Here is a 26,760-nt window from a genome sequence, read left to right as displayed (position 1 = left end):
TGTGACGGACTCTGCACTGGAGCTGGATGGCACGGGAGCTGCTCTTCCTGTTTATTCAGTGTTCAACACACACCTTGAGGGGCCATCAGCGGAGCGGGGAAGAAGTCAGGGAGATTAGATCCCCAACACTCTTCAGCTCTGAGCACACACTTATTTCGTTCCATTGGTGTTTCGAGATGGGCCTTTCTCCTTTCCTGTTAGACTTGAAAGGGACATTCACAGTCTCGTTTGTAAAGGGGACGATATTAGGGTCCTGGAACTTGAACAAGGAGAGCATTTGCTGGAAGAACTGAAAAGCCGGATGGCTGAGCCTTGTCCACAATGGAGTCTTGCCCTAATCTCAGCAGAATGATCTATGAAATCATCCGTGATGCTTCAGTTAATATCAGATGAGGAAATCATAGCTCTGCAACGGCTGTCCAGGGCTCTTTGTTGGTGGTAGGGTTTTTTTTCATTTGTTTTTTGTTTTTGTTTTGCTTCATTTTCTGCTTTGAGTTAAGGCCTCACTATGTAGCTCTGGCTAGTCTTGAACTCCAGATAACCCTCCTGCCTTAGCCTCTCACATGCCTGGATTGCAGCTATGCCTCACCACATCTTCCTCTTGGTCAAAACTGCCTAAACTCATTGTTTTAATTCAAATACATAAGTAATTTCCATGGTTAGAGAAAAGATACGATAGACATGGAAAATGTGAATGTAACCGTGATTTATCCCGCTCCAATTAATGCTTAATTCTATTTTTCAGATGCGTTTCATACGTGTGACTGTGGTTATCCAGCAAGAAACTAGCAATTGCAGGGCTGGGGTGTAGCTCCAGGACAGACTGACTGTCTTGTCCATCCAGCCCAGAGCAGACTCCATGACAGCATGCCAGGCAGTTTTGACAAATGGGAAAAGAAAACAGGAGGGGAGGGAAAAGAGGGAAGGAGAGAGAGGATAAATATGAATTGTGGGGACAGGAAAAGGAGAGGAGGTTACCCACTTCAGTCAAGGGGACATTCGACTTAAGGATTGAAAACTCACTATTATCACCAAGCTTTAATATGCCTGCTCCAAAGCATTTCAACCTTCTCACTGTGTTAAATGATACTGTCTCACACTAAACTGCTCCTCTGTGATAATCAGCGGGCATGTGATTCAAGTGTACACCCGTGATCTTTACCACTCCACTGGTGTGTGTGTGTGTGTGTGTGTGTGTGTGTGTGTGTATAACTAGCTGCCCTCATATATATCAGACCCGAAACCCAGTTCCAGGCCCACTACCAAAGTGTGTATCACGCGTTGCATCCTTCCCCGCACACAGTGGCTTCACCATCATGACTCTCATCCTCACTCCTCTGGATACCGGTCAGTGCTGCAGCCAACTGACTTTACAGTCACCCCTGTTCTAAACCGTCCCCAGTTTCAAGGAACCACCTCCCCTGACTGCAGATCCAGCTCCCCTTTTCAAGCTGAAGTGCAAATGTCTCCTTATGACAGCTCTGTAGCTTCCTTTCCAAAGAGGTCATCTTGTTCCCCTCTATGCTTGCCCTTCACTTTGTCCTGCGGTCAGCTGGCCTTGGCTATGGTCACACTGACCGTTTCAGGCTCTTGTCTTTTCTGGGCTCCTGGCCGACATAGCTTCTGCAAATCAGATGTTCCCTCTGCCGGGGATGTCCCTTCCTCTGATTGAACTCAATCGTCATTTCCTCAGAGGTAACAGGTCAGAAGGCATGTTATAAACTAAGACACGTTGTGCTTTATTTCTGAACTTATGGTTACAACTTTATTTCAAGCCAAGTGCTTGTTTAATCTGGGTGTCTTTTCCCCAGAAGAAGGAAAACTGAGTTAAGGAAAAGGCTGTATCTAAATTTTGCCACCACCAAGGTGCCAGGGGCGTTATGGAGACACTTCCTTTTCTTGACTGCTTTTTGTTTTCACTATCGCTGCTGTTGTTTGACAGCGTCTCGTGGAGACTGGCGTTCAGCTTCCTATGCAGCCGAGGATGAGCCTGACCCTCCTGCCTTCTCCTTCCACCTCCCAATGGCTGAGATTGCCGGAATGCATGACCACGTCTATCTTTTACATATTTCTTGACTGAGACCCTGGTTATGAGTGAACAATATTTCGTGCTTCCTAAGGAGATGGAAAGGGCCCCTAACTATCCTGTTTCCTACTGCATGTGCACAGCACCAGGCATGTATCTACGATAAGGTTATAACCAGAGACTTCCCAGAGGAAAATCTTCCTTCCTTTAGTTTGGCTTTCTTTTCTGTGATTTTTTTCTTCTCTTCTGAGCACTGGTGGGGAAGTTAAGGATTTGTTCTCACATTCCACACTGAAGCATAATGCATTTATTTTCCCTTTGTATCACCATCTTGCTGTACATTAGTATTTATGTGATTGGGATATCCTAATACCAGAAAATTCAATATATTTATGACACTTTTGAAAATCTGTTTTCTATTATTTCATTGCCCCAGACATTAGTAGTCATTATACTTCCTGTCCTGTGAGGCATATTAACTTGAGATGTACTTATAATTTCACAGGAATTAACATGGGAAACTGAGGACACAAAATGTTTTTATAGCCCTGCACATACAAATGTTGTCTAGCATGCCTCAAAGCCCCGGGTTTGATCCCTGGCACCACATAAACCGGACGTGATGCTACACACCTATAATCAATCCCAGCACTTCGGGGAATCAGAGAAGTTCAAGGTCATCTTGGGCTACACAGTGCATTTGAGGCCAGCCTGGAATTTGTGGGACATTGTCTCAAAACAGAAAACAATAATCTTGAAAATACTTTTTTTTTCAGGTAAAAGTATTTTTAAATGTTGGATGCTGGATAGAAATATAAACCTAGAAACTCACAAATCCAAATGACAAGCAGTATAAGAAACAGATGCTTCCAAAGAGGGACAGGATTTCCCAAATGCGCTGTGTCAGCCTCTTCACAGAAGCATCCCCAGGTAGCGGGTCTTACTCACACTGGTGAGCCACTTGCTGCACAGGGGGATAAGAGAAAGACACAGAGACAGACGAAGGCAACTTCCAAATGAGAACCTCACTCGCTGGATTCTAGTGTAACAGAAATGTAAATAGCTGTGGAGCTCAAATCTGTCCTTTGAGACACGAGCAAAAACAAAGCTAATGGTGAGCCAGTCATTTGTCTCAAACCACAGACTCCATGCATGGCAGAGTCAGGAGCGAGAGCCAGACATCTGCACACACAGTGACTTCCGCTAGGCCATGCTGTCTATCATCTATTTTCAATGATTCTAGAGGAAAAATATTTCAAGCAATTAATACCAGGTCCTGTAACTAGAGAACCCAAAATGTCGTTACAACAACCTGACCATTGCCCACATCTTATCTTATTAGCCAGCAACTATTAATACCTATGGTCTTAGGAGCCAGCAACTATTAATACCTGTGGTCTTAGTAGCCAGTAACTATTAACACCTGTGGCCAGCATTGCTCTCTATTTCTACAAGTATAATTTCTAGACTTGAAATTTCATGAATGTGCAACAGAAACATCAACAAGACTCCTATGCACCTGTACATACGTGGCCACCACATCTTTCCAGCCAATGCAGGCTTTGAGGCATCACTTTCCACTCATAAAATAACTGGCGATGCTTTACAGAGATGGAACTGGGCAGAGGTATCTCAGCTATGATGCTGCCACAGTGCTGTGCCCATAAACTAGCTCTTCAGTCAAGCAAAACTTCCACAAGGCTGTGATGTGTGGGATGTGCAGGCCCATGTATTATACACATTTCCAAACCTTGGTTGCATCCCAGCCACCGAATCTGTAGCAAAGCGATCCCAGAATTCTAGACTGTTTAATAATGGGACTAGTACATTGTCCGGAGGCAGCTCCAGCACATCCCCAGACTACAAGGAAAAATTTAGAAAAAGAAAAACTCAACCACTTATGTGTGTTTGTGAGGTGGGGCTATGTATGTGTATGTTCACATTGATGAATGTATGTGTGTTGTGGGGTGTATGTTCGCATGTATATGCATCTGTGTAGAGGCCAGAAAGTTATTAAGTTCAGCTGTAATTTCTCAGCATCACTGTGGAGTTTGCCAAGTAGGTTACTCTGGCTGGTCCTGGGGATCCACTGGTTTTGATCTACCTAGAACTGGATTGTGAGGGAGAGCCACCATGCCTGCGTTCCAGGTGTGGGGAGCTTAGGTCCTCATGCTTACAACACAAAGCCTGTTACTGACTGAGCCACATCCCCAGTCGTCAGCTCACTCTTAGTAAGGAGGAAACTGAGATTTCAAGGGCAGACATGATCACACGGGATAAGAGAGCCTGAGTACCCGGGAGTCCATCCCACAATCCTTCATCAACACAGTGGAGCTTTGGCAACAGAGCAGTCGGTAGTCCTGTTAAGTCCATGAGACAAGAGTTTCTCTGAAGACCAGCAGCATCTGCCACATTAGAGAGCCTGAGAGGAATTTTGCCCTCTTCTGTTCCTCCCCAGACCCAGTGAAGCAGACTCTCCCGGGCTCAGAATACCATGGGTCACACAGAACAATGAGGAAGACTCTTTACTCAGAACCCACAAAGGTGCCTTATGAATAACATTCAAGTGTGAACAAAAGATAATAGGTATTCATCTACAAACCCAAACATAAACCAACAATTTTCAAAGACCTTACTCTCCAAAATAGTTCCTATTTTTCTAATAAGCTGCTTGCCTTCTGATTCTCAACCCCTGTATATTTTGCAAAACAAAACGTAACAAATGCCCACATGCATCAGCCATGGCAGTTTTGATGTTAGAAAAACAAAACTAATGTCTTCTCAGTAAATATTTTTCTTGCACACTTATATCTTACATCTTGCACAAATCAAGGCAGACAGCAGCAACACGGTGTCTTTATCCCAATCCACCTACCGTTTGGTTAGCTCATTATCTAGTTACAATTGTTGTATGTTTGATTTTTATCTGTCTGCTTCTATCTATTGTCTAGCTACGGACTCCCAATTTTTAAATTCATAATGAAGGCAAATAAATACAGCCTGTTGTGTTGTCCCTTCCTGATACGGAGAGGCTGGAAACCTTACAATATACATAGCATCTTTACCTTCTTGCAACAGGGATCCAAAAGAGAAGAGAAGCTCCCCCTGAGTTTAAAAATGCCCAACCATGGGGCAATAAAACCACAGATGTCTACATTGATGATATTTTTAAAATAATAGAAGGGAAATCTAAAAGCACCAGCCTGTGATTCCTAACACAAGATTTGTTACTGAGTTTATTTGTAGGGTAAACCCATGCAGCGTTAGCATATTTGCACAGACGTGAGAGTGATAATAACTGTGCTGGGAGATAAGGGATGAATGAAAACATTTTTGGACAACATTTAATTATTTCCATCTTTCTTGGGAAAATCCAGAAAGACTCATCAGAGTGTTCTCAGCTTGGATGGGAAGTAGAATCTCGGGGTTTGGGGCTGGATAGTTACAAATAAAGAGTTAAACCTGCATTTGCCAAGTATAGCCAGGAAAGCCTTCATTGCCCACACAGCAGGACAGCATCCTGCGAACGATTGCATCATCAGCAACTCTGTGAAAAGCAGCTCCTTCTGTACTCATGGTCAGCCCTTAGCCACCCGTTTCCCAAGCTACACTGGCTGAGAACACGGCTCTGTTGTCATGCTCTGTCTTTCAGATGAATACCTATTATCCAGACAGCATCCCCCCAACCGTCTGCTCAGGAAATTCCATCTCTACAGCCATGCACCAAACCCTGCTCCCTGAAAGAAACTGAAGCCAAACCCCAAATTTAATCCCCACTTATGGACAAGAGGCTTCCCCATTGAGTCTGTGGCGGATACAGCCCATGGAGTGTCCCCACAGGTGATGTGGACATCAGAGCAGACCTGGGGAGCCTCGGGACACTTACGGTTGACACAGCTTGATGAGGTCCTGGTCCGTGGTGCCTGGTGGAAGACCTCGAATGTACAGGTTTGTTTTACTCAACTGTTCTCCGCTGCTGTTGCTGTTTGTGCTGGGGCTGGGAGGAGCCATGGGGTGGGGAGCTGGTGCATAGGACTGCTGGAAAAAGAGAAAAAAAAAGAGTGTTACTGGACAAACAGATGCCAGTACCTATCCATAAGGCAGTGCATGCTCCTTACTCTCTTTAGTATACACAGATACTATTCAATAATTATGGGTCATTGTTACCCACTATAGGGTGCTGGAAACTGAGCCTGGATCTCTCTAAGAGCAGAGAATACTCTTGACTGTTGAGACCCAGGCTCAGTTTCCAGCACCCTGTAGTGGGTAACAATGACCCATAACTTGCCCTGAGGGATCCAGTGCCCTCTTCTGGACTTTGCTAGCAACTGCACACACATGGTGTATATTAACTCATACAAGTACAAACAATACTCATCAGAAAGAAATAAATCTTGAAAATTGTTCTACTGAAAAGATTAGCTGGGTTCTCCCCTAAAGACCTAGTTATTGGGTCAGGGGGTGAGAAATTATTGAATAGTAAGCTTGGGACTTAGTAGCAGAAATTAATTTATTTCAAATAGTGTGATAGTTAATATTGATTGTCAATTTAACTGACCGGGAAGATAGGCATCTCACATGCCTTTGGGGGGAGTTTCTGAACAGGGTTAATTGAGGTGAAAAGATCAGCCTTAATATGGCCAGGACCACCTCCAAGGCTTGAACCCAGGACAGCATGGAGAGTGAGTTAAGTACCAGCGTTCATCTCTCTCTGCTTCCTGACTGCAGACACCATGTGACCACTGACCTCAGGCTCCTGGCACCAGGTGCTTTCCCACCACAATAGACTATACTTTCATACTGTGGGCAGAGTGAACCTTTTCTTCCTTAAATTGCTTTATTGGGTTCTTTGTCACAGCAATGGGAACAGTAACCAACACAGACAGCACCCAACTACTCGATGTGTGAGTGTTGGAAGATATCTAAGGGCTAATTTGATGATATGATGGGGGAAAATGAGGACAGACTGTACTCTGTGCCTTTGGGATCTAATTATGAACAAAACGACACCATCACCAGCATGCCTAAATGATCAGGCATGCTGGCCCGTGTAAGCAGAGGACATTCAATAGCTAGAACTAAACTCGGGCTTGACCACAGTGAGATGAAATCAGGGGGTCCCACTAAAATTACTCCCTGGAAACTGAGGCCAAACTTACCCTTCACTGAGCCACCCTGAAAACCTTACTTGATTCTGCTCCTCCTCTCCAGTCACTTCCGGAACCAGGCTCCTTCCTGAACACACTGGGACTCTCACTCTGTTTCTGTACCAGCCCTGCCTGACTGCCTCTAACTGATGGTTTTCATTTCAGACTAAGTGCCATGCTGCCATTTTCCTTCCCAGTATCCACACGCTGGTTCTTATCTACGTGCTGGACTTGGTTACTAAACACCTGCCTCCACGTTGAGTCTGCTGGCGGGAATCGCCTGGCCTGCATCAGATAAGCCAAAGGTGCTTGCAAATCAGCAGGCTATATCTCGTGTCTAAATAAATAAATTTACTGCACTTATGGAGACAGGGTGTGTTAATGGGGTTCAGCTTCGTTTCCTGCTATAGCGGCTGCCTCACAACTCTCAAGGTCTCAGACTGACCTGGGTCTCAGACTTCCAAGTAGCCATAAAATAAGGCTTTTTAAGATTCAGGACCTTGACATGCACCTCACTGCACTGTTTCCCACGCCTGTCCCCACCCCCCAAAACCTGAAACCTGATATTGTAAGCCCATTGGTTTTGGTATCATTGTCATTCTCTAACCTGAGCACCAGAGAACTGGGTGCTGGGTTCGTCTTTTCCCTCATCCCAGATGCCAGAATCCAGCCAGCCACCCAACTTTCTGAATTCCTAGTCCTTCTGGTCAGGGCATGTGCCATCTGGCATTGTGTTCGTTCCTCGAGCTTACATCTGCCCGCCCGCAGCAGGTCTCTCCTGCTCCGGCACACAAGCCTCTGTTTCATTGGATAGACAAGGAGCACCCAAAGGCTAAGACAGAATTATCAAATGTAAGCTCAGACTGGCTCAAAAGGAAAGAATGAGGGGTGGTAGGAGGGAGGGGGGAAGAGAGAGCAAACCAACACTAGAGGGACAGAGGTCAGAGCTCCCATTTCCCAGAATGAACACTTTCCCAACCATTCCTTAGCTCTGCCTAATGCAAGGTCAGCATTATTAACATGGACTTTCATCCCTGCTCCATTTTTTTATGCAGAACCACACAGGGGTATGCTTTGCGTGTGTACCTCCAGTGAAGTATAGCTACTGCCTTTGAGAATTTAATGTGCGCATAAAACTGGAGCATTTTTAAAACATAGCAAAAAGTCGGCTTCCTTCCTGAACTAAGTTATACCGTTTCCCTCCTCAGACACCCCTCCCCCTTTAGCTTTCCCTCCTGAGTAAGCACTGTACATAGCAGGTCTCTAGCTCACAGTAGGGCTCATCGAACTTATCTTTTATTGCTCTTACCGAGTGCTTCTTTCTCTAACAATCCCCAGGCAGTGCCGTTCCCAAAGCTGTTTGCTGCCTCTTTCACCTCCTCTCTCCCCAAATTCTTTGAATTCCATTCTGTAATAGGGCTTCTTTTAAAATGAGACTTTGTTTAAATCAGTTCCCGCCATTGCTTAAAGTTTAAAACCACTGTGGAGCCAGAAGAATGGCCCCAGATTTCTATATCGCAGATCAAGAGAGACCGGACTGAGTCCTGGACAGGTCAAGTAAGAAAAGCAGCAGATACCGCATGATCAATACGTGTTTACTTAATTCTCTTGTTCCCTCGGGGCTCTTTGATGGTATTTCCATAAGGAGAACACCATTTAGCAAATTGTATCATGCCTACAACAATCAGGGTGCCCTCCAACAAGGCCAAGGGACTCAGTGGAATAACAAAGCCAACGTTGAGAAGGGGACAGGAAAGTTGTGTGCATGGGAAAGAAGATTCAGACTATGTGTGCGAAAGAGTGTGTGTGTGTGTGCATCTCTGTGTGTGTGTCTATGTGTGTCTATGTATGTTTGTATGTCTGTGTGTGCCTATGTGTTTCTGTGTGTGTGTCTGTATGTTTGTATGTCTGTGTGCATCTGTGTGTGTGTCTCTATGTGTCCTCTCTGTGTGTGTCTGTATGCTTGTATGTCTGTGTCTGTCTCTGTGTGTGGTAGACATACTTATTAGTGAAGTTGTGGGTATTTGTACCATGTACCATGTGTGGTTGCTTGTGGAAGCCAAAGGTCCATCCTCAGTGTTTTCCTTAATTGCTCTCAACCTGAAGACGAGGTCTCTTACTGAAACCAAAACTCTCACCGTTCAGGTAGGTCAGCTAGCTGGCCAATGAGCTTCAGGAATCTGCTTGCCTCTGTTCCTTAGTCTTGAGTGCTGAGGTTATAAGCACAGGTCCCAAAGCCTAACATTTTCTCTGGGTTCTGGGAATCTCAGATTCCCACGCTTACGTGACATTTGCCAGATATACACTTGTTTCTCATAAATGAGTGTAAGGGTTCGGGGTCATGGGGAAAACATGTAATAGTAAAGGTGATTTTCTTCCAAATTCCTGTAGAAATACTCTAGAAATTCTGCCCAAAGAGGAGTCACTCTGTTGTGGAGGCAGTAGATGGCCAATCTACTGCCATACAGATCTTAATGGCCAACGCAGAGACTCCTCCCCGTTCCTAGGCTTCATTTATCTTTAGCGGATGCCCCCATGATTCAGATAGCCATGAGAATTGCAAATTGTTCCTTGTGTTCAAGAATTATAAATTCTTTCCTCTCCACCCCTTTTCAAAATAGCATTCCTTTATCAACATCAAGTTGCAGAAGGTTCCAGGAATGCCTGATAAATGCACAGCCTAAATGAATTAATTCATGAAAACCAAGAGCAATTTTGCATGCTCTAGCTGCCAAATACAGATAACAAAACCTCAGCATCTAGAAAGAAATACAGGGGAGGAGGGTGTCAATAATCTCCAGAGTTAATGGATCCCGATAGCCATCTTTCTGATTAAAGTGACTAGCTATGGTTTCTCCTTTGTCTCCTACTGGATTTGGAATTTTATTATTGATTAGATTTTTAAATCATCCCAAGTTATCACAAAGGGATTTTTAAAATGTTAGTAAAATAATATTTTCCTTCAGATAAAATTGACTTTGCTATGTTGTTCAAAGCCACAATCTATAAATCGTATTTAGGGGGTTGGAGAACTCATGGTCTGGGGTTAACAAGCAGTAGATCACTGTGCTGATACAGGGGGATGAATTTTCAGAGTCAGCATGCAGAAGTAGATGTTCTGATGTGGGACTTGGGTGATAGAGTGAAGAAGAGAGGGGATGTCGGGTGTGCACACAGATTCCCAGGCTTTTCTTTGCTGCTTATTCATGATGACACTGATAAAAGAATCATTCAAGGTTACTAAAGAAAGACTACCACATACTGAGACTGCCAACTAGGGTATCCCTAATCAGTTCCTTCTTCAGAGAGTTCAATACAATTATGGCATCCATGTAGGAAGACACTGTTCTTAAAAAGACACTCGAAGGTAAATGGTTTGTGTGGTAGCTAAGCACTTGATACGTGTTGTGGCAAGAGCCTAGAGAGATAAACAATACTCCTCTCATTTTGTTAAGGAGGAAACGGGCAGTGGAGAAGAATCAAATGACCTGTTCAGGGTCACACAGTTGGGACCCGGATTTGATCCTAAGGAGCCTGACGTCAGAAGTCCTACATGCAGGATTAAACCTCAACTCTTCACGATGCCCACACCAAGAAACATGGGCACTTCTTGGAAGTCAGCCCTGGAGGAGGAGACAGGCATGAACCCTGATACAGGTGTGAGCAGCTATGCAAAGGATGACCAAGAGAAGGAGAACCAACCTCCCCATCAGCATATAAATGCAGTCCATCTTGACATTTAATCTCCAAAGGGCACATCACCATCAGAACCACGCACAGTATACGTTTTTCATATGATGCCAAACAAGTGAGTTCATTTGTCAAGATTCAGTCGTTTGACAAGGTGGAAATGAACTAGCTGGTGGCTCCTCCTCAGGAGCTGACTCACTTAGCAAGCGTTGCTCACATGCCTCATTCTTCAAGCTTGGGAACTGCAGCACCCGCCCCATGTCCTCCCACAGTCTTCTACGATGCTGGGCTATATGAGCCGGAGTGCAGATCAGGTTCCTCACTGTGCTTGGGAGGTGAACTAGAGAAGGACATGAAGTGTTCCTGTCTCGAAGAAAGTTATCGATGACATCGAAGAAATGTCACCCACTCACCAGCAGAGTCAAGAAAGCAGTCGGAGGCGAACCAAAACCAACAATAACAACAATAACAAACCCTCCTTTTACATAATGCCACTGTATCTCTTGAATACTTCACAACAAGAGGTTTTAACATATTTTGATTGAAGGAATCTCAACTCTGCACCGCAGATATTGTAGGAATGACTTTGCTTTGGTGGCCCCACTGCATTGTTGGAAATCCCACAGCATCCTAGCTCCACACTGATTAGGAACCAGATAGATCATTCTCTGCACAACACTATAACAATCAAACATGTCTGCTGACATTGCCAGATTGCTCTGAGTAGGAGAGACAAACCAGGACTCCCTTTCCTTGAAACACCAATGCAACCTCTTCACATAATGACGATACTAATTACCTAGTCTAACTAAAACTCATTTTGTGGAAACAGCTCACTCCGAACCAAAATTCAGCTTCTTATCCCTAAGATCGGCCAACACGACCGATTTCCCCCACACCTCTATCGTCTGAAACCAAGGCGTAAGAGAACCACATTGCGCTTGTGGCACGCTGAGTCTGAGACCTACTTCTCCCACTGGATTGAAAACATAAATCTTCTGCAAAGAGAATGTTAAATATTTTTTGCATGCAATCCCCCTTGGCTTGGAATCTCAGAGCTCTGGTGCCAAGCTGCAGTCGGCTCTACTGCCGGCATCTGGTTGCTGGCAGAGCCCGGTGGCCGTGGGTCTGGTGGTTTGGAGAAGCCAAGGACTCCATCACACAGCAGTCTGTTCTAAGGATGGTCTACCCAATTTGTTTTTATTCATCTCCAGCATGATAGAATTTGTAGTCTTTTATCCACTCAAGGGTAAAGCCCTGGATAACGTCTCCCATGGGACTACGTGCCAACTTTTTTACTCTCCAAAAATGAATAAGACTACAATCCTGTCTCAAACTGTACATTATTTAGCCAGCATACACGAGCAAGCCATTACTTCAGGGGAGAATGCTGCAGTGGTGGTTGGATTCCTCCCCCATACAGGGCTAATTTCCAAATAACCTTGCTTCTGTACACCTTGCCATGTGTGTGGACATAATGGGAAGGGTGGCAGACACTGGGGTGTCTGTGATAGCCTCACTGAGGGTGAGCATGTGAATCCGGTGCACACAAGCCATAACAAAGGTAGCTAAATTAATACCTAAGGCCCATCATGCCATTTCAGCCGTGGTTTCAGGGACCATGTGCATTATGGCTTTTCAATTTGGGGCCAGGCAATTCCATTATGTGGAAACGGGTGACTGAAAACAATGGTCTCAATTATGCCAGGGATAATAGTGTTTAGTGGATGGGCTGCCCCTCTTCTCTTTCCCTGCCCACAGCACAGATATGGAAATGAGCAATAAAGAAAGCAACTCCTCACAAAAGGCAATCATGGGAGCATCCCCTGTCCACTGGCCCAGGTCACAGCTGCTGTCAACAGTGAGAACCTGAGGCTTAAGAACTCTAAGAGCTCCTGGCTGCCTGCTCCTCCTCGGCCAGCACCACCACTAACCAGGTGCTGCCATCCCCTGACATTAGCAGAGGCGGAGCCATGCTCAGCCCACTTCATAGGACTGATCATTGTCAATTGATCTAAATAGAGAAGATGTGGAGGACTGAGCAGGGCACCAGGCATAAGCCAACACTGGATCATATATAGGTTGATGTTCTATAACTATATCCTATTTATAAAATGTAGTGTAAAATATTTTTAAAAATTATCATCCTTGGACAGATCCTTAACCACAGATCCCTAGTTTTAAGATGGAATCATTTACCTTGAAGGAGGTGCTGAAGAGCTCATTAATTTTTAAAATCTAGGAACGACTCTTTTTGAAATTAAGCCATCAGAACTCAGCTTTTCCATTCTGATCAAGAAGCAGAATGTGGTAATGGAGCAGTAATGAAACAATCACATCTCGTGGAATGGCTAATTAGTTTCAAGGTATTCACAAATCACGACCGACTTATTTTTTAATCATAATTCTGTTAGGATGAAAGTCGGTTTTGCTTACATGTTAGTTTTTTTAAAACCCTGGCAGTCTGCATAATGGCACAGTATTCTTTTCTGTTGACAAATAAGCATCATTGACAAGCCATTGAATTCTGCTTAGAGGTTTAGATAGCAAATGACATCTTCAAATCCGTGGTCCTTGAAAACACAAGTCAACTAGTTATGGTGCGGTTCAAGGGCCTCTCAACAAATTTCATTAAAACATTTGCAAGCTAGAGAAATGGGGCTGTTGTAAGCACCCTGGCAGTCTCTTATAAACATTACCAAGGCTCCAAAATCCAGTGGCACCTAGTCTTTACCAAACCCTCCCTTTCAGCTGACGAACTCCTGATCTCCTCAAGGAAAAATCAATAAAATTTGTGTCGCTATGCCGTGAATTGAAAGGGCCATATTCGTGCATTGAGAATCGCACCCTACCTGCAGCCACTCATGCCTCTAAGGTCAATTGTGATTGGCGATTGTGGAAAACGAATGACGACTGTGAAGATTACAGTGATGGCCACAAGAGTGCTATGTGTCAGACCAAGACCACCCTCCAGGAGTGCTAACAGGAACCGCGTCTTGGAATGCAGCCTCTGTTATTTGTCCAAGGAACACCCTGAAAGTGGGTCTAGAATATGACATAGAATATCTCTTTTGATATTTTAATTAAGAAAGGATTCCTCAGCAACGACTTGCAGGAACTAAAATTCAGCCCATAGGAAGAAGAAGAAGTGTTTGTTTGTAACCAGCAAGTGTTTTCCGTCTTGCTTTAAAAGGCTCACATAGCAGAGAGTAGAGAGCTGACTTGGTAGTTCAAACCACGTCCAGATCTCACAGAGGACCCAGAACAGTTCTCTGCACTCAGACTGGATGGTTTACAACTGTCTTTAGCTCCAGCTCCAGGGTAGCCAGGAGGCTCTTGCCCTCTTCTGGCCCCCAAAGTCACTGCCCCCCCCATTAAAAGAGTAAAGGACAATAAATAATTAAAATTTTTTAAACATTTAGAAATTCTCTTTAAACAGGTTAAATAGCTGTGGTTTAAGATCATACCCAATGTTTTAAAGTCTAATACTTTCTGCATCGCCCTGACATTACAAATGGTGACAATGCCAGCCACTCCTCCTGGCTGTATTATATTTGCCCTCCTATGTGTGAAGGATGAAGATTGATAAATGCAATTGACAACAACAGGCTGAGTCAACACTTCATTGCTAAGTTAACTCCTTCACCATTTCCCGCTCCAGTCAAGAACACCATGGCTACAGAAACAGGGAGTCATTTCCCAACTCAGCCAACTCATTTTCACGATAAAATCTCATCTTGCTGATCAAGTTACTGATGGTTAATGAGTTATAAAACATGATTCAGTTTGCTAGAGAAAGAAGAGGACCAGGAAGAGGAAAGCAAGAAGGGCGACAGAGAGGAAGAGAAATGGAAAGTGGGGGTGTAAAGGAGAGATTGACATGAACTGATGGTACAGAATGAACCCCTGTCTCCTTGGCCAGCGAGATCTTTACCTGGACCATTCTGTATTTCAGTACACATTGTTGCTTCATGGGAACATCCTAGAGAAGACTTCCCGCTTCCCAGCGTTCACACAACAAATGCCATCCTGCTAGGTTTCTCCTCTCTAAGTAGAGTCGAAGCCTGGAAGGAGAACTCCTTACTGCGAGCTAACAGAGCAAGTCTGCGGACCCATAAACAACATCCTAAGTTCTGTGACATAAAAGAGTTCTGTTGTTTTATTAGCCTACTTATTCATATTTTAATGAGGTAGCAAAATTAAATGAGAACAGAAACTAAGCTTTTAAAAATCCTAAATCTAGGAAATTTGGACTATAAAACTTAACAAAATTTCATGCAGAAGACAATATTAGAACACAGATCAAAAGAGTGACAGCAGGCAGGGCCTGGTGTGTGCAGGCTTATGACACCAGCTATGGAGGCAGGAAGGTCACAAGTTCAAGGTCACATCGGTGAAAGAACAATTTAAGGCTAGCATGGGTAGCATAGTGAGACACTATCTAAAACTAGAATGTCATAAAGAGAGAGCTTAGGAGAAAGTTCATTGGTAAGGTGTTTGGCTAGCATGCAGGAAGCTCTGGGTCCAATCCTCAGTACTAACCAAATATAGGAGAATGACTTCATCCTAAAAATTCAAAGAGAGCTGGAGGTGTGTCCCAATTGGTAAAGGCATTATCTAACATACACGAAGTCCTGTGCTTGGTCTCCAGCCCAGCATAACCAAGCACAGCAAGGCTCAGCCCTTGTCCCAGCATTTGGGAGTGGGAGGGATGAAGATCAGAAACCCAAGGTCACCCTTGGCTACATAGCAAGTTTCAAGTTAGGAAGACATACATGAAATCCTGCTATAAATCACAAAGTGACCAACTAACTAGACAGACGTGACCAAAACCTGAAAGAAGGGCTTGGCTAGATAATTTTGTGTAAAAATCATTTTCAACATTTATTACTGTGGGGCAATTAGACTATAAAATATCTATTGGGTATTTAATCTTATTGCCAAAGTTATTGAAATTTTTATATAATCAGATACCTATCAAATACTGAGACGTTTAAGGTTCTCCTTTTCATAAACTAGGAAGACCCCATTTTTCCCATGTATTATAAGTTAACACACCCTGGGCTTCAGAAAGTTTCTCAAAATAATGTGGACCAATACAATTTCTAGTGACTCTTTCCTTACGTTAGATGTGGTCTTTGACCTGGAGCATAAACTACAGCCAGCAGTGAAACATTCTACTTTTCACTTTCCAAACTCGTCTCACTATTTATCCAAGTGTCTGAAGTTCTGAGACCGGCATACAATAGGCACTTGCCCTTAATTAACTTATTCCATAAAAACTAAAGAAAGGGGACATCACTGCCTTTGCTAGGAGACCACAAACACAGATCATGAGCATACATTGCCCAGGCCCAGAGTGTATCCTTACAACTTATTGCTCAACAGAAGTAGTTGCTTCCCCCAGACCACCACCGCTCGCCTCATCTGTAACAGTGGGCCCAACAACAGAATATCATTAAATATTTCAAATGGGGGATTGTGTGGTTATAGTTCAAACATGAAATGTGCCCCACCCACATGTGCTGCCACCAGTAAGTTCTCGTGTTTCAACACTTGGTCCCAGCTGGCAACACTGTTGGGGAACAATATGAAGTTCTTAGGTAGAGCCTTGATGGAGGATGTATGTGACTTGGTAGTAGACTTTGAAGTTTTATGACATAATCCCACTTCTCATTCCTATCTGACTCTCTGTCTCTGTCTCTCTCACTTCTCTCTTTATCTGTGTGTGTGCACACACGTGTGCATGTGTGCATGTGTCACGCTCTCCTTCCTGTATGCAGACATGCAGGTGAAAGGCTCTCACCTGGCTGCCCCGCCAGAGCCTTGCCCTTCCTTCCCTGTTATAGACCACAGCCCCTTGGGAACTTTGCGCTAACCGCAGCCCTTCCTTCTCTAACGTACCTTCTGGCAGGGTGTTTGATCACAGTAAGGAAAGGGACTGACCATGGTCACCTCTTCACTGTGCTGTGACTTTCATGAGAGCTCTGAAGTACCTGCATGGTGGCCATTGCTGCCAGGAACTTGAGTATTCTCTTGACGCATGGCGCTCTGCCCAACTGTCATCCAGCTCAGTTCCTCGGTGAGAAGATTAACCTTTCCTGTCAACTTGACTGCATTTCAAATCTCTACAGAAATACACTTAGGGTGTCTGTAAGGGGTTTCCACTCAGATCTCCCTGAGGAGATAAGACACAGGTTATGGGAAGCACCATTCACGGTTTGGGGTCCAGGAGTGAGAAAAAAAAAATCTGTTTCCCTCTGTGTTCTGGCTATGAATGCACTGTGATGAATCACCTCACTCTCCAGCCGCCATATCTTCTCTGCCACAGTGAACTGTACCCTCCAACTATGAGCGAGAAGAAACCCTGCTTTCCCCTAAGTTGCCTTGGTCGGGTATTGCTGTAAAGTCTTAGAGCACAAAGTCCAAAGCCCACTGATGCCTGACAAACTGAAAGCCTCTATCAGGCATGGCCAGTCTTCTGACATTGCAAAAATGATCCTAGCATGCACAGAGTTCACACTTGAGGACTATGCAATCAATTAGTGCCCCTCAAAAGAGTCACAAAAGTAATCTTAAATTTAAACAGTTTATATTGGATCCCGTGGTGTTACAAATGAGAATGGTCCCCATAGGCTCATAGGTTTAACTTTTTGGTTTTGGGAAGAATTCAGAGCTATGGCTTTGTTGGAAGAGATTTATTTATCATGAGAAGGCTCTGAGGCTTCAAAAGCCTCCTGCCATCCCCAGTTCTCCCCTGTCTGCCTCTAACTTTTCTGAAGTGAATGAACGGCAAGACACTCTGAGAAATGTCTTCCAATAAATGCAAACTCTCACAGGGTATTGTACTGTTAGACTATACAGGTTCTATGTAAATCTCTATAGACTGTCAAAGTAGTCAAAATAAGGTATATTTTATTGCCAGAAGGTTCATCACAGGTTAAGTAATATACCAGCCAATAGCCCATGTCCTCAAATAGATGTTCTTATATCACCCCCAAACTGGAAATACTAGCTTTGTAGCTTCTAACACTAAAAATAATGAGAGTTTTAGAAATTGTTCATCTGAATGGCTGTTTTGTGAATACACAGTGGAATATACTGCTTATTTCAGTATAATTACCTGCCTAATGTTTTAAACAGCTATATGTGTGCCCGAGGATAGGTAAACAAAGGGTTTACTGTGTAGGAGTGGGATAGTAAGCCGTCTCTGCATTCCAAAGCATTGCTCTATATGCCTGGTATTTTAGAGGATGCTTTGCTTTGCTTTGTCTGGAACCTGGAAACTGTGGCAACGGCCATTTCTGAAAAACAATCACAGAAGGAATATCTTGAATTCTGACCTATCTCCAGTCTTGTGTGATAACACAGGCCATGGCAAAGGAAACATGATCACCGTCTTCTCTCTCTTGATTAGAGTATAGGCAAGTGTATATTTCCTTTCTCTGAATTACTTATCATGTCTAACAGTCAAACCAAAGACAGACATGTTGGTGAATAGAAGAAAAAGGGACATTCTGTATGTAGTTAGCATGCTAGCTCTAGTGATCAACTGATACTCCCACGTCTTAATGCAAACCAATATTATAGATTTTTCTTTATTGACAACACAGAAAACATTGGCTGTGAAGACAGTTCATTTGGAAAGCATTTGCCATGGAGGCAAGAGGAGCCAAGTTCAATGACGAGAACGCACATAAAAGCTGATCACAGTAGCACACACCTACAACCCCAGAGCTGGAGAGACAGACAGGCAACAGATTCCCAGAGTTGCTGGCCCACCAGCCTAGCCAACTTGACAAAATCCAGGCCAGTGAGAAACCCTGTCTCAAAAACAAGACGTATATCACCTTTCAAATACCACCAAAAATGTATGTATGTGCAAAACTGAGACAGAAAAACAAGACTGAGCCAGCTGCAATGAAATATCTCTCTCAGAAAATTTCCACACACATGTGTGAGCATATGAGCAAGCTGCCAGTAGGCGCAAAAAGGTCACTCTTCAGAAGTATGACGTTTATGCAGTGTGGGTTACTACTGGCTACTTTTTAACAAGAAGAACATAAGAAGAACAACACAGGACTGTTTATGTGGTCATGGAACAGGCTGCAGAAAAGAGAGTCCATAACATGCGGATTTCCTCAGCTCCCTGGTAAGCGGCCACACCTGGCTCCTTCACCCACATGGCCACCTTCCGTCTCTGCTCATTTGGTGACAGGCACTCTCTCGTCCCCATTTCTGTGCCACTTACTCTTGGCAGTGTCCTTCAGAGCATGATCCAGGTGTCCTCCTGGGCAATTCCTGATGATCTATATGTTACTGCAATCCACTAAGTGTTGTCCTAGATCAGACTATGGGTCATGGCTTCTGTACTGTGTTTTAGGTTCAACTTCCAGTCGCAGTTCAACTTGAACTCTGCAGCTAACTTCCACAGACCAGCCGTGCCGTGGTGACTGAGCGTCTGGATGCATCTGCCTTTTCAGTCCATGCCTGTGTCTCCTCCAGATGCCAGGCACTGCAGACGCCTCCCTTCTTACTTCTGCACACACCTATCGTCTGCATTCCTTCCACCCTTGCTGGTCCGCCTAAGCGCGCGTTGCTTCTCAGGCAGGCTAACTTTTTCACACTATTTCCTGTTCCACGGTCCCAGGGTTTCCTGCTCCCCATCCCAGGGGCTGTAATCTATCCTGCACACAGCTGTAAGCTTCATCTACGTAAAGCAAAACTCCCCTTTCACGCACTTCACCCCTACCTTAAAAATAAAAACCCTGAGACGCTCTTCATGGTCTGCGGGCTTGGCTTCCTCAGCCTGATGTTGGGGGGCTCAGAACCATTTTCACAGTCTCTTTGACCATTAACACACAAAAATAAATTTCTATTTCTGAGATGGCTGTAAATTTTACTGCATTGAATCTGCAAGCCGTTCCATTTATTGCTGCAAATCTCCAATAATGCGATGCGTTTGGCTGAAAAACAGAAAGTATTTCCTGCCGCACGTCAGAGTACCTATTACTCACTGAAGGATCTAATTTCCAAATTGCCCGCGCCTACAATTTGCTTGCTTCCCCTCTGAAAATCCAACGTGACTGGACGTTTACGAGGGCCCTGCTGAGTTAGAGTATCACAAAGGGCAGAAATATATTTGTCCAATTCATATTTACAAAAAGGCAAGAGCTACACAACTCTTCATTACACGGGGAGAACTCGCCAAGGTGACCGCTCACATCGAGATAGTCTAAGAATCGTCGTTCTTCGCATTCATCAGCCACACCCTCATTTGATTCTACTAGAAGGGAGCGAAGAGCAAGGCCACACTGATCACTGTGCTAGGAGCTCTTGGATCTGTATTTCAGAAACACCACGTTCAAAGGAGTTACCAAAATGGAAGGGAAATTTGCTATTCCCGGAATAAGGACTCCTGTACCGTGGGCTAAGGAAGTCCCCAACACAACACACACTCGCTTTCTTTACACCCCAGTGCTTGATGGATAACCTTTCTCATATTTTGCCTCACTTTTGAAGGCACAGATTCCCTTGCCTTATTGATCTCTTTATACCCTTATCATTTTTCCCCCTGAGTTATTTGGCACGAAGACAGCGGTGTATTGCCAAGGCTGATTTAACGTCATCTCCCAAGTATGCAGCATGGCGTTCAGAGTGGAATATTTTAAGACCGAAGCATGTAGCACATCTGACAGGCAATGTTACAAATGCGGTCCCTTGTCAGGACTAATGAATGAGGTAATCCAGAGCATGGATAAATAGCAGGAAGATGGAAGATGCTGGAGGCTAGACTTCGCCAGAAAGCATTTCTCAGTAATTAAATTATTTGGTGGAGAATAATGCTTCTTTGTTTGGGGGTTATAACTCATTTTTTTTTCTCCACAGAAAGTCCTTGGTGGTTATCTTTATAGGATGAAAGTGCTCAACCAGCAGAAAGTGAGGTACACCTTCCTGGGAAAATGGTTTGCCCTTTGACCAGAGTCTTAGAGGATTTTAAAAACTGTATTTACTTATGGAGGAGTAGGCGTGCAATAATGTGTGTGTGTGTGAGTCAGAAGACAGTTTGGAGGAGTCAGTTTTCTACCATCACAAGGGTCTAAAACATTGAATGCAGGTCAGATGAACCTGATGTGATGACCTGAGCCATCTCCCCAACCCTTAGCAGGGATCTTATCTGATTTAGAAGGATGCGTTTCTCCCTACACATTCTGTTAAACTTGTTCTCCAAGTACCTCCTTTTACTCACCATCCAATACGATTTTAATATTGAATTACAAAATTCTCTTTACTGCCAGTGACCAGTGACAAGGGCAGATACCGAACAGCCACAACCCATCCTTAATATGCAACTCAGCAGAAACAATGAGACCACGCCTCAAAGTAACATGATTACAAAGGCACGCAGATAATACTGTCTCATCCTGAGACTGTGGAAGATTCTTCCCCAAGGGCAAGAAGTACTGTGCATAAATCCATTCACAAAGAGAAGTAGGAGCTTGGGGATGTGGCTCAGCTGGCAAAGTGCTTGCTTAACACACATAAAACCCTGTGTTCTCTCCCCGGCGCTGCCTAAAGCAGCCATGACGGGGAGCAGCTGCAACCCCAGCACTTGGGAAGGAAAGGCACGCAGGTCAGAAGTGATGTGTATACAGTGATGCCTAGGCCAGCCCTGGATGCATGACACCGTGTCTTAGAAACCAACGAACAGACAACAAACAAATACACAATAACAGGAAAAAGGAGGTCAGGACACAGATATACCTGTCTGAAGCAAGGGAAGACGGAACAGACAGGTAACTGATACGATATGCAAAACCATTAAGTGAAAGAAAGGAAGAGATGACAATGGGCCTGATTCAGGAACCAACTTCCACCCAGGAAGTGAGGTTCCAACTTCCCACATTTGGTTACTTGCCAGGTGGATGAAGCCTTCTAAGCAATGGCAGCCTTAGTTTTCATCCTCATAAAATAATGAATGTGTGCTCCATTATGTAACTGTTAAACTATGGAGAGTAAAGAGTGCTTCCACTTGCCTGGTTGTCTCTAGGAGCTGTGGCCAGGAGAGCGACAGAGCATGCACCTGTTCCATGCCTCCCCCCTGCCCTCCCTCTGATTCTAGCACCTGTTCCTAAGTGGCTGAGAGACAGAGACACGGCACAGCTACCTGCCTGGAGGAACGAGTCTGCTCATTGCTGATGAGATAGAACCTATACTTATTTTAGGTTAGGCCAGTTGTACACATCAGACAAAACTGAAAAAGTCATGGGCCTCATGTTCTGAATTTTACTACCTACAAATGCAACTCTTACAAAGATGCTGGAGTAGAGAGAACTCCAGAGATCTGGGCAAGGCATCTGAGTGAAGGTCTTTGTGTTTATCACAGTGAACAATACCGAGTCGCTTGACTGTTCAGTAGTACCTCTTTCTTCCACAATCAGAGAGAAACAACAATACCAATGTTCAAACAAGGCCACCGAGTGTAATCAAAGCAAACAGCGGTCGGTAAGCATTCTCTGTTAAAGGTGTTTGCAGTGAGGAACCTGCTGCCTCCTTTAAACATACCTTGTAGACTAAAAGCTGCCCCTGCAGGTAATGAGCACCTGGCGCATGCACACGCCTGACTACCTGTGTCTGATCCTCAGGACGCACACAGAAATCTGGATGTGGTGGTGTACGTCTATAATTCCAGCATTCCTGCAGCTGCAACTATCCTGCTCAGCCACACCCTGCTGGAGCTGAGAGTTCACCTTCCTCGTCCTCCTACCGAGGAGCTGCTCTCCTCTGACGTCCACTACAACGGTATTAGCAAACAGAAGCTACTTTGAGAGTCCTGCCGATGGTACCCATAGATCATTTGAACGAGTTCTTGGAAAATAGAAAACAGGTTCTTGGTTCAGAGAGATGGCCCAGTGGATCAGACCTGAGTTCCACCCCCAGGACCCACAAAGTTGTTGGGACCATTTGGAGTCCTGGCCTCCAGCTGCTCTTCCCTGCTAGTGATCTTTCCTTCTGATTTGAGTTCCTAAAAGCTGTGTCAAAGTTGTTTACCAGCTCTGCTTCACAAGCACGTGTTGCCTTGGCCTTGAGGATCAGAGGATGAGGTTTTCACCTGTCGGCCCACCAGACTGTTGGGTATATAAGCCTCCGTGGTGCTATTCAATAGAGGTCTTCTTATCTTTGACTAGAAGTCCTCGTCTCTGTCTCTCTGTCTGTGTGTCTTTGTGTGTTTCAACCTCCAGCCCCTTGCCCGAAGCTTGCGAACTATATGGTAGCGCATAGAGCTCAGACAAGTGTCATGCGCCACACAAAGTCAAAGAACAGGGCCACCACCATGAGCTGTCCTCTGACCTCAATACATGCACCATGGCACATACATACACACACAGCAAACAAACACAAACAAACAAAAAACAGTCTCTCATTTAGTTTAACCAGGAATTCCTTAGACATGAACATACTCCCATCTTATCTGAAGACTTTCACTCACTGACATATACCTAAATAATATATTTTTTAAATATTTATGTGTGTTCATGTGTTTGCCTGCTTGTCGGTATGTATGCCATGTGCATGTGGTATTCACGGAGCCCGTAAGAGGACACTGGATCAAAAGGAAACTTAGTTATAGGTAGTTGCGAGATGTGTGATGTGGGTGCTCAGAACTGAACCTGAGTCCTTTGTAAGAGCAGACAGCGCTCTTAGCTGCCAAGCTATCTCTCCAAACACAACCTGAATTTTCACGGAGTTAGTACTCTCTCCTTCTGATCCTAGACTGCAAAAGATTGTATAGTTATTTCCAGATGCTTTATTTTGACCTCTAACATCTTCATTTGGGTGGTGAAGTGGGCCTCCCACTCTCTTATAGAGGTGGAACATGCATGGAACTTCAGGCTGGGAGGAGCGGATGAAAAGGTCCGCTCATCTAACGAATGCTGGTTATCGGAGACAGCCGTTGTGTTGGACGAGCAGCTTCCGTCGGCTCTGAACACCCATAAGAAAAGAAAAGGGGTTGGACTTGGTGAGTCAACTTGAGGTGTCCACTCGACACAGTTAGGATCAACTGTGAAAATGTCCTAACTGAGGAACTGTCTTTAGCAGATTAGTCTGTAGACAGTCTATGAAGGACTGTTTGATTGTTAATTGATCTATGAGGGTACAGCCCACTCTTGGCAACACCAAGATGTTCTAGGATATGTAAGAAAACCAGTTAAGCCGGGCAGTAGTGGCACACACCTTTAATCCCAGCACTCGGGAGGCTCTCTGTGAGTTCGAGGCCAGCCTGGTCTACAAGAGATAGTTCCAGGACAGGCTTCAAAACTACAGAGAACCACTGTCTTGAAAAACCAAAAGAAAAAATAAAGGAAGGAAAAAAAGAAAGGAAGGAAGGAAAGAAAAAAGAAAAGAAAGAAAGCTAAGCATGGGCCTGTGAGTGAGCCAGAGAGCCAGCAAACAAGCAGCAATCCTCCACAGTTTCTGCTTCTAAGTGGCCACCTTGACTTCCCTCCACCATGGACTGTGACCTGGAAATATAAACGAAACATACCCTCTAATGCTGCAAGGTGTTTTTCTTCAGAGTCTGTCACAGTAACAGAAGGGGAACTAGGAAAACTTCCTTTTCTGACCCCTCCCCCTCTCTGAAAAAAAAAAGAATTATAAAGTCTTTTTTATTTGACATCCTTAATAATCACGACTGTGAAGTTATCGCGCGGCTTCCTACGGTTTCCAAGCAGCAGCAGCAGCAGCAGCAGCAGCAGCAGCAGACAAGCACCAGTTAGTCTTAAATTGTGTTCCCCGTCCTCTCCCGTCTCACACACTGGACAGAAAACTCCCTGTGAGCACAGTGTTGTTCCCAACAGAGGGATTTTTCTAATCTAATTTTTGCGTGTAAAAATAATGCCTCCTCTTTTATTAGAAAAAAGGTTTATGGTCCATTTAAATTTTAATGTTAAAATTTTATTATTTGAGAGGAGAAAAAAACGACATCAAGTTATTAAAGTCCATAAAAGAAAGCAGAAGTGAAAATCGCCAAAGATAAGTAGGACCAGACAGAAGCACATATTTGTCCATCTGGGCATCTCAAGGACACACGCCCATCCGAGAATCCAAGGGGGAAAGTGGCAGGAGACCCAACAGATGGGCTTTTCTGGCCTAGGCCAGCCTAAATGGAGGTTTTAGGCAATTTGCATATTGGCAGTCAGTGGCACAGGTGTGTGTCAAGGACTCCAGAAACACCACGTGACGCCTTATGTAAGATCCAGCTTGGTAGATATCCTGCCGGCCGGGGTTCCAGCCTCACAGCTGTGCGGTGACACCCGAGTTACAGGTTAGACTAGTTCAGCATGGATTATAGTCTGAGTATTTCCATCCTAATAAAGAAATGATGCAGCAGCCTTGCTGTGTATTAGTGCGTCATTCCCAAGCCAGCATTCACACAACGTCACTCCCTCGGACTGGAAATTCTAGCTTCCCTTTGGTTTTATGGTTGGAGATTTGAACTTTTAAGGTGTTGAGAGCTGCCAGACTCACCAAATCTCCCATCTGATATAAGGACACAGAGGTTGCTGGAACCCATGTGAGCACTCTTGCTGTTCATCAAATTCTGAAAACCCTGAATTGTTCCTCAGTCCTGCAATCTACCCAGAGGTCTCGCTATACTCAGAGGAATGCAAAATAAAAAAAATAAATCAATGAAAAATAAACAAGGTCAATGAACTCAAGTAGACTGTCATTTTGAGTCATATAGGTGCGTTCTGGACACAGGTGCTTTGGGCCTTGACTATGTAAATAACCTGCCCTGAGGACGGGCAGACATATAGGTCCCCAAGTAATGAGTAACATCTGTTATACTCATATTCGGCCCCATCAGTCTTTGACCTGACTTTGTCAAAACCTGCAGAGGCACACAGTAGGACACATGCACGGGCTCGGTTGGCATTCACACAGTACACCTTATTCTTCTGGGATGCCCCTTGATGGAACTTAGCTATGGAGATGTAAGGAATTCATCTTGCTGACAAGTTTTGGGGTACATTGCAATTGAGGAGGCTGGCCTAAGCATGCACCACCCCTGCTCCAAAGTCACCTGCTAGCAGGAGAGTTCACAGAGAGAGACCCTGGAGGATGAGATAGCCTGAGATGCAGAGAACTGATGTACCCCAAACCAGGGCCCCCCATCATGGTCTAACAATGCTGGGGCTATAGACATAAATCCAGCTGGGCTGAAGGTGTAGCTTAGTGCTAGAGTGTGTATAAGGTCTAGTGTGAGACCCTCAACACTACAAATGCATAAATTATTGGAACTAAATCTACGACCCATGGCACTATCAAATAGGATGTAGGGAGCTTGTGGGGGGGGTGGGGACTCAGAGGAGAAAGTGCTTGCTAAGTCAGTTTCAAAGTCAGAGTCTGTATCCCCAGAGCCCAAGTGAAAACCAGTCAAGTATAGGATCCACCTGCAATCCCAGATCTCAGGAGGGAAGCAAAGACCAGAGATTTCCTGGGCTGACTAACTACAGCAAGCTGAGAGAGAGAGCTCATGAGAGACTCTGGCTCAGTAAATAAAGAACAGAGTAAGTAGGGAAGACATCCATGCAATGTGCATGTGCATCTGCACACAAGCAAACAACCACACATACACATACACTTCCTACATACATACGTACATACATACACACACACACAGAAACCACACATGCAGTCATACAAAAAAATCAAAACTAGCTGATACCACCAGGCACCAATGCCTGCTAAGTCAACACAGAATCACCAGAGAAAAAGAAAGCATAGTTTTTAGCAACTCTGTTACTTATCACCGTTGCTCCTTATAATTGAAACAATGACTTATTTAAACACTCAGCTTTTTCCTGAGGCCATGATAAGCAGAGAACTTGCCCT

General features: G+C 44.5%; 1 protein-coding gene across 18 annotated transcripts in view; it reads right to left on the bottom strand.

The window, feature by feature from the left end:
• Rbms3 (RNA binding motif single stranded interacting protein 3) overlaps positions 1 to 26,760 on the bottom strand; it is a 796,347-nt gene that overhangs the window by 516,572 nt on the left and 253,015 nt on the right. For 15 of the 18 annotated variants that reach the window (XM_048423668.3, XM_048423677.3, XM_048423671.3 and 12 more), the window contains one exon: positions 5,913 to 6,064. In XM_048423668.3, the coding sequence (XP_048279625.1) occupies positions 5,913 to 6,064 (152 nt within the window). Of the gene's footprint in view, positions 1 to 5,912; positions 6,065 to 19,114; positions 19,408 to 26,760 lie in introns of those variants that run through there. The other 3 variants (XM_085689003.2, XM_085689006.2, XM_085689007.2) reach the window with 2 other exon arrangements.

The sequence above is a fragment of the Myodes glareolus genome, chromosome 4 (genome assembly GCF_982192425.1).
Source record: "Myodes glareolus chromosome 4, mMyoGla1.1, whole genome shotgun sequence".
Lineage (NCBI taxonomy): Eukaryota > Metazoa > Chordata > Mammalia > Rodentia > Cricetidae > Myodes > Myodes glareolus.
The sequence above is the reverse complement of the archived record's forward strand: the minus strand, read 5'-3'. Positions and strand labels throughout refer to the sequence as shown.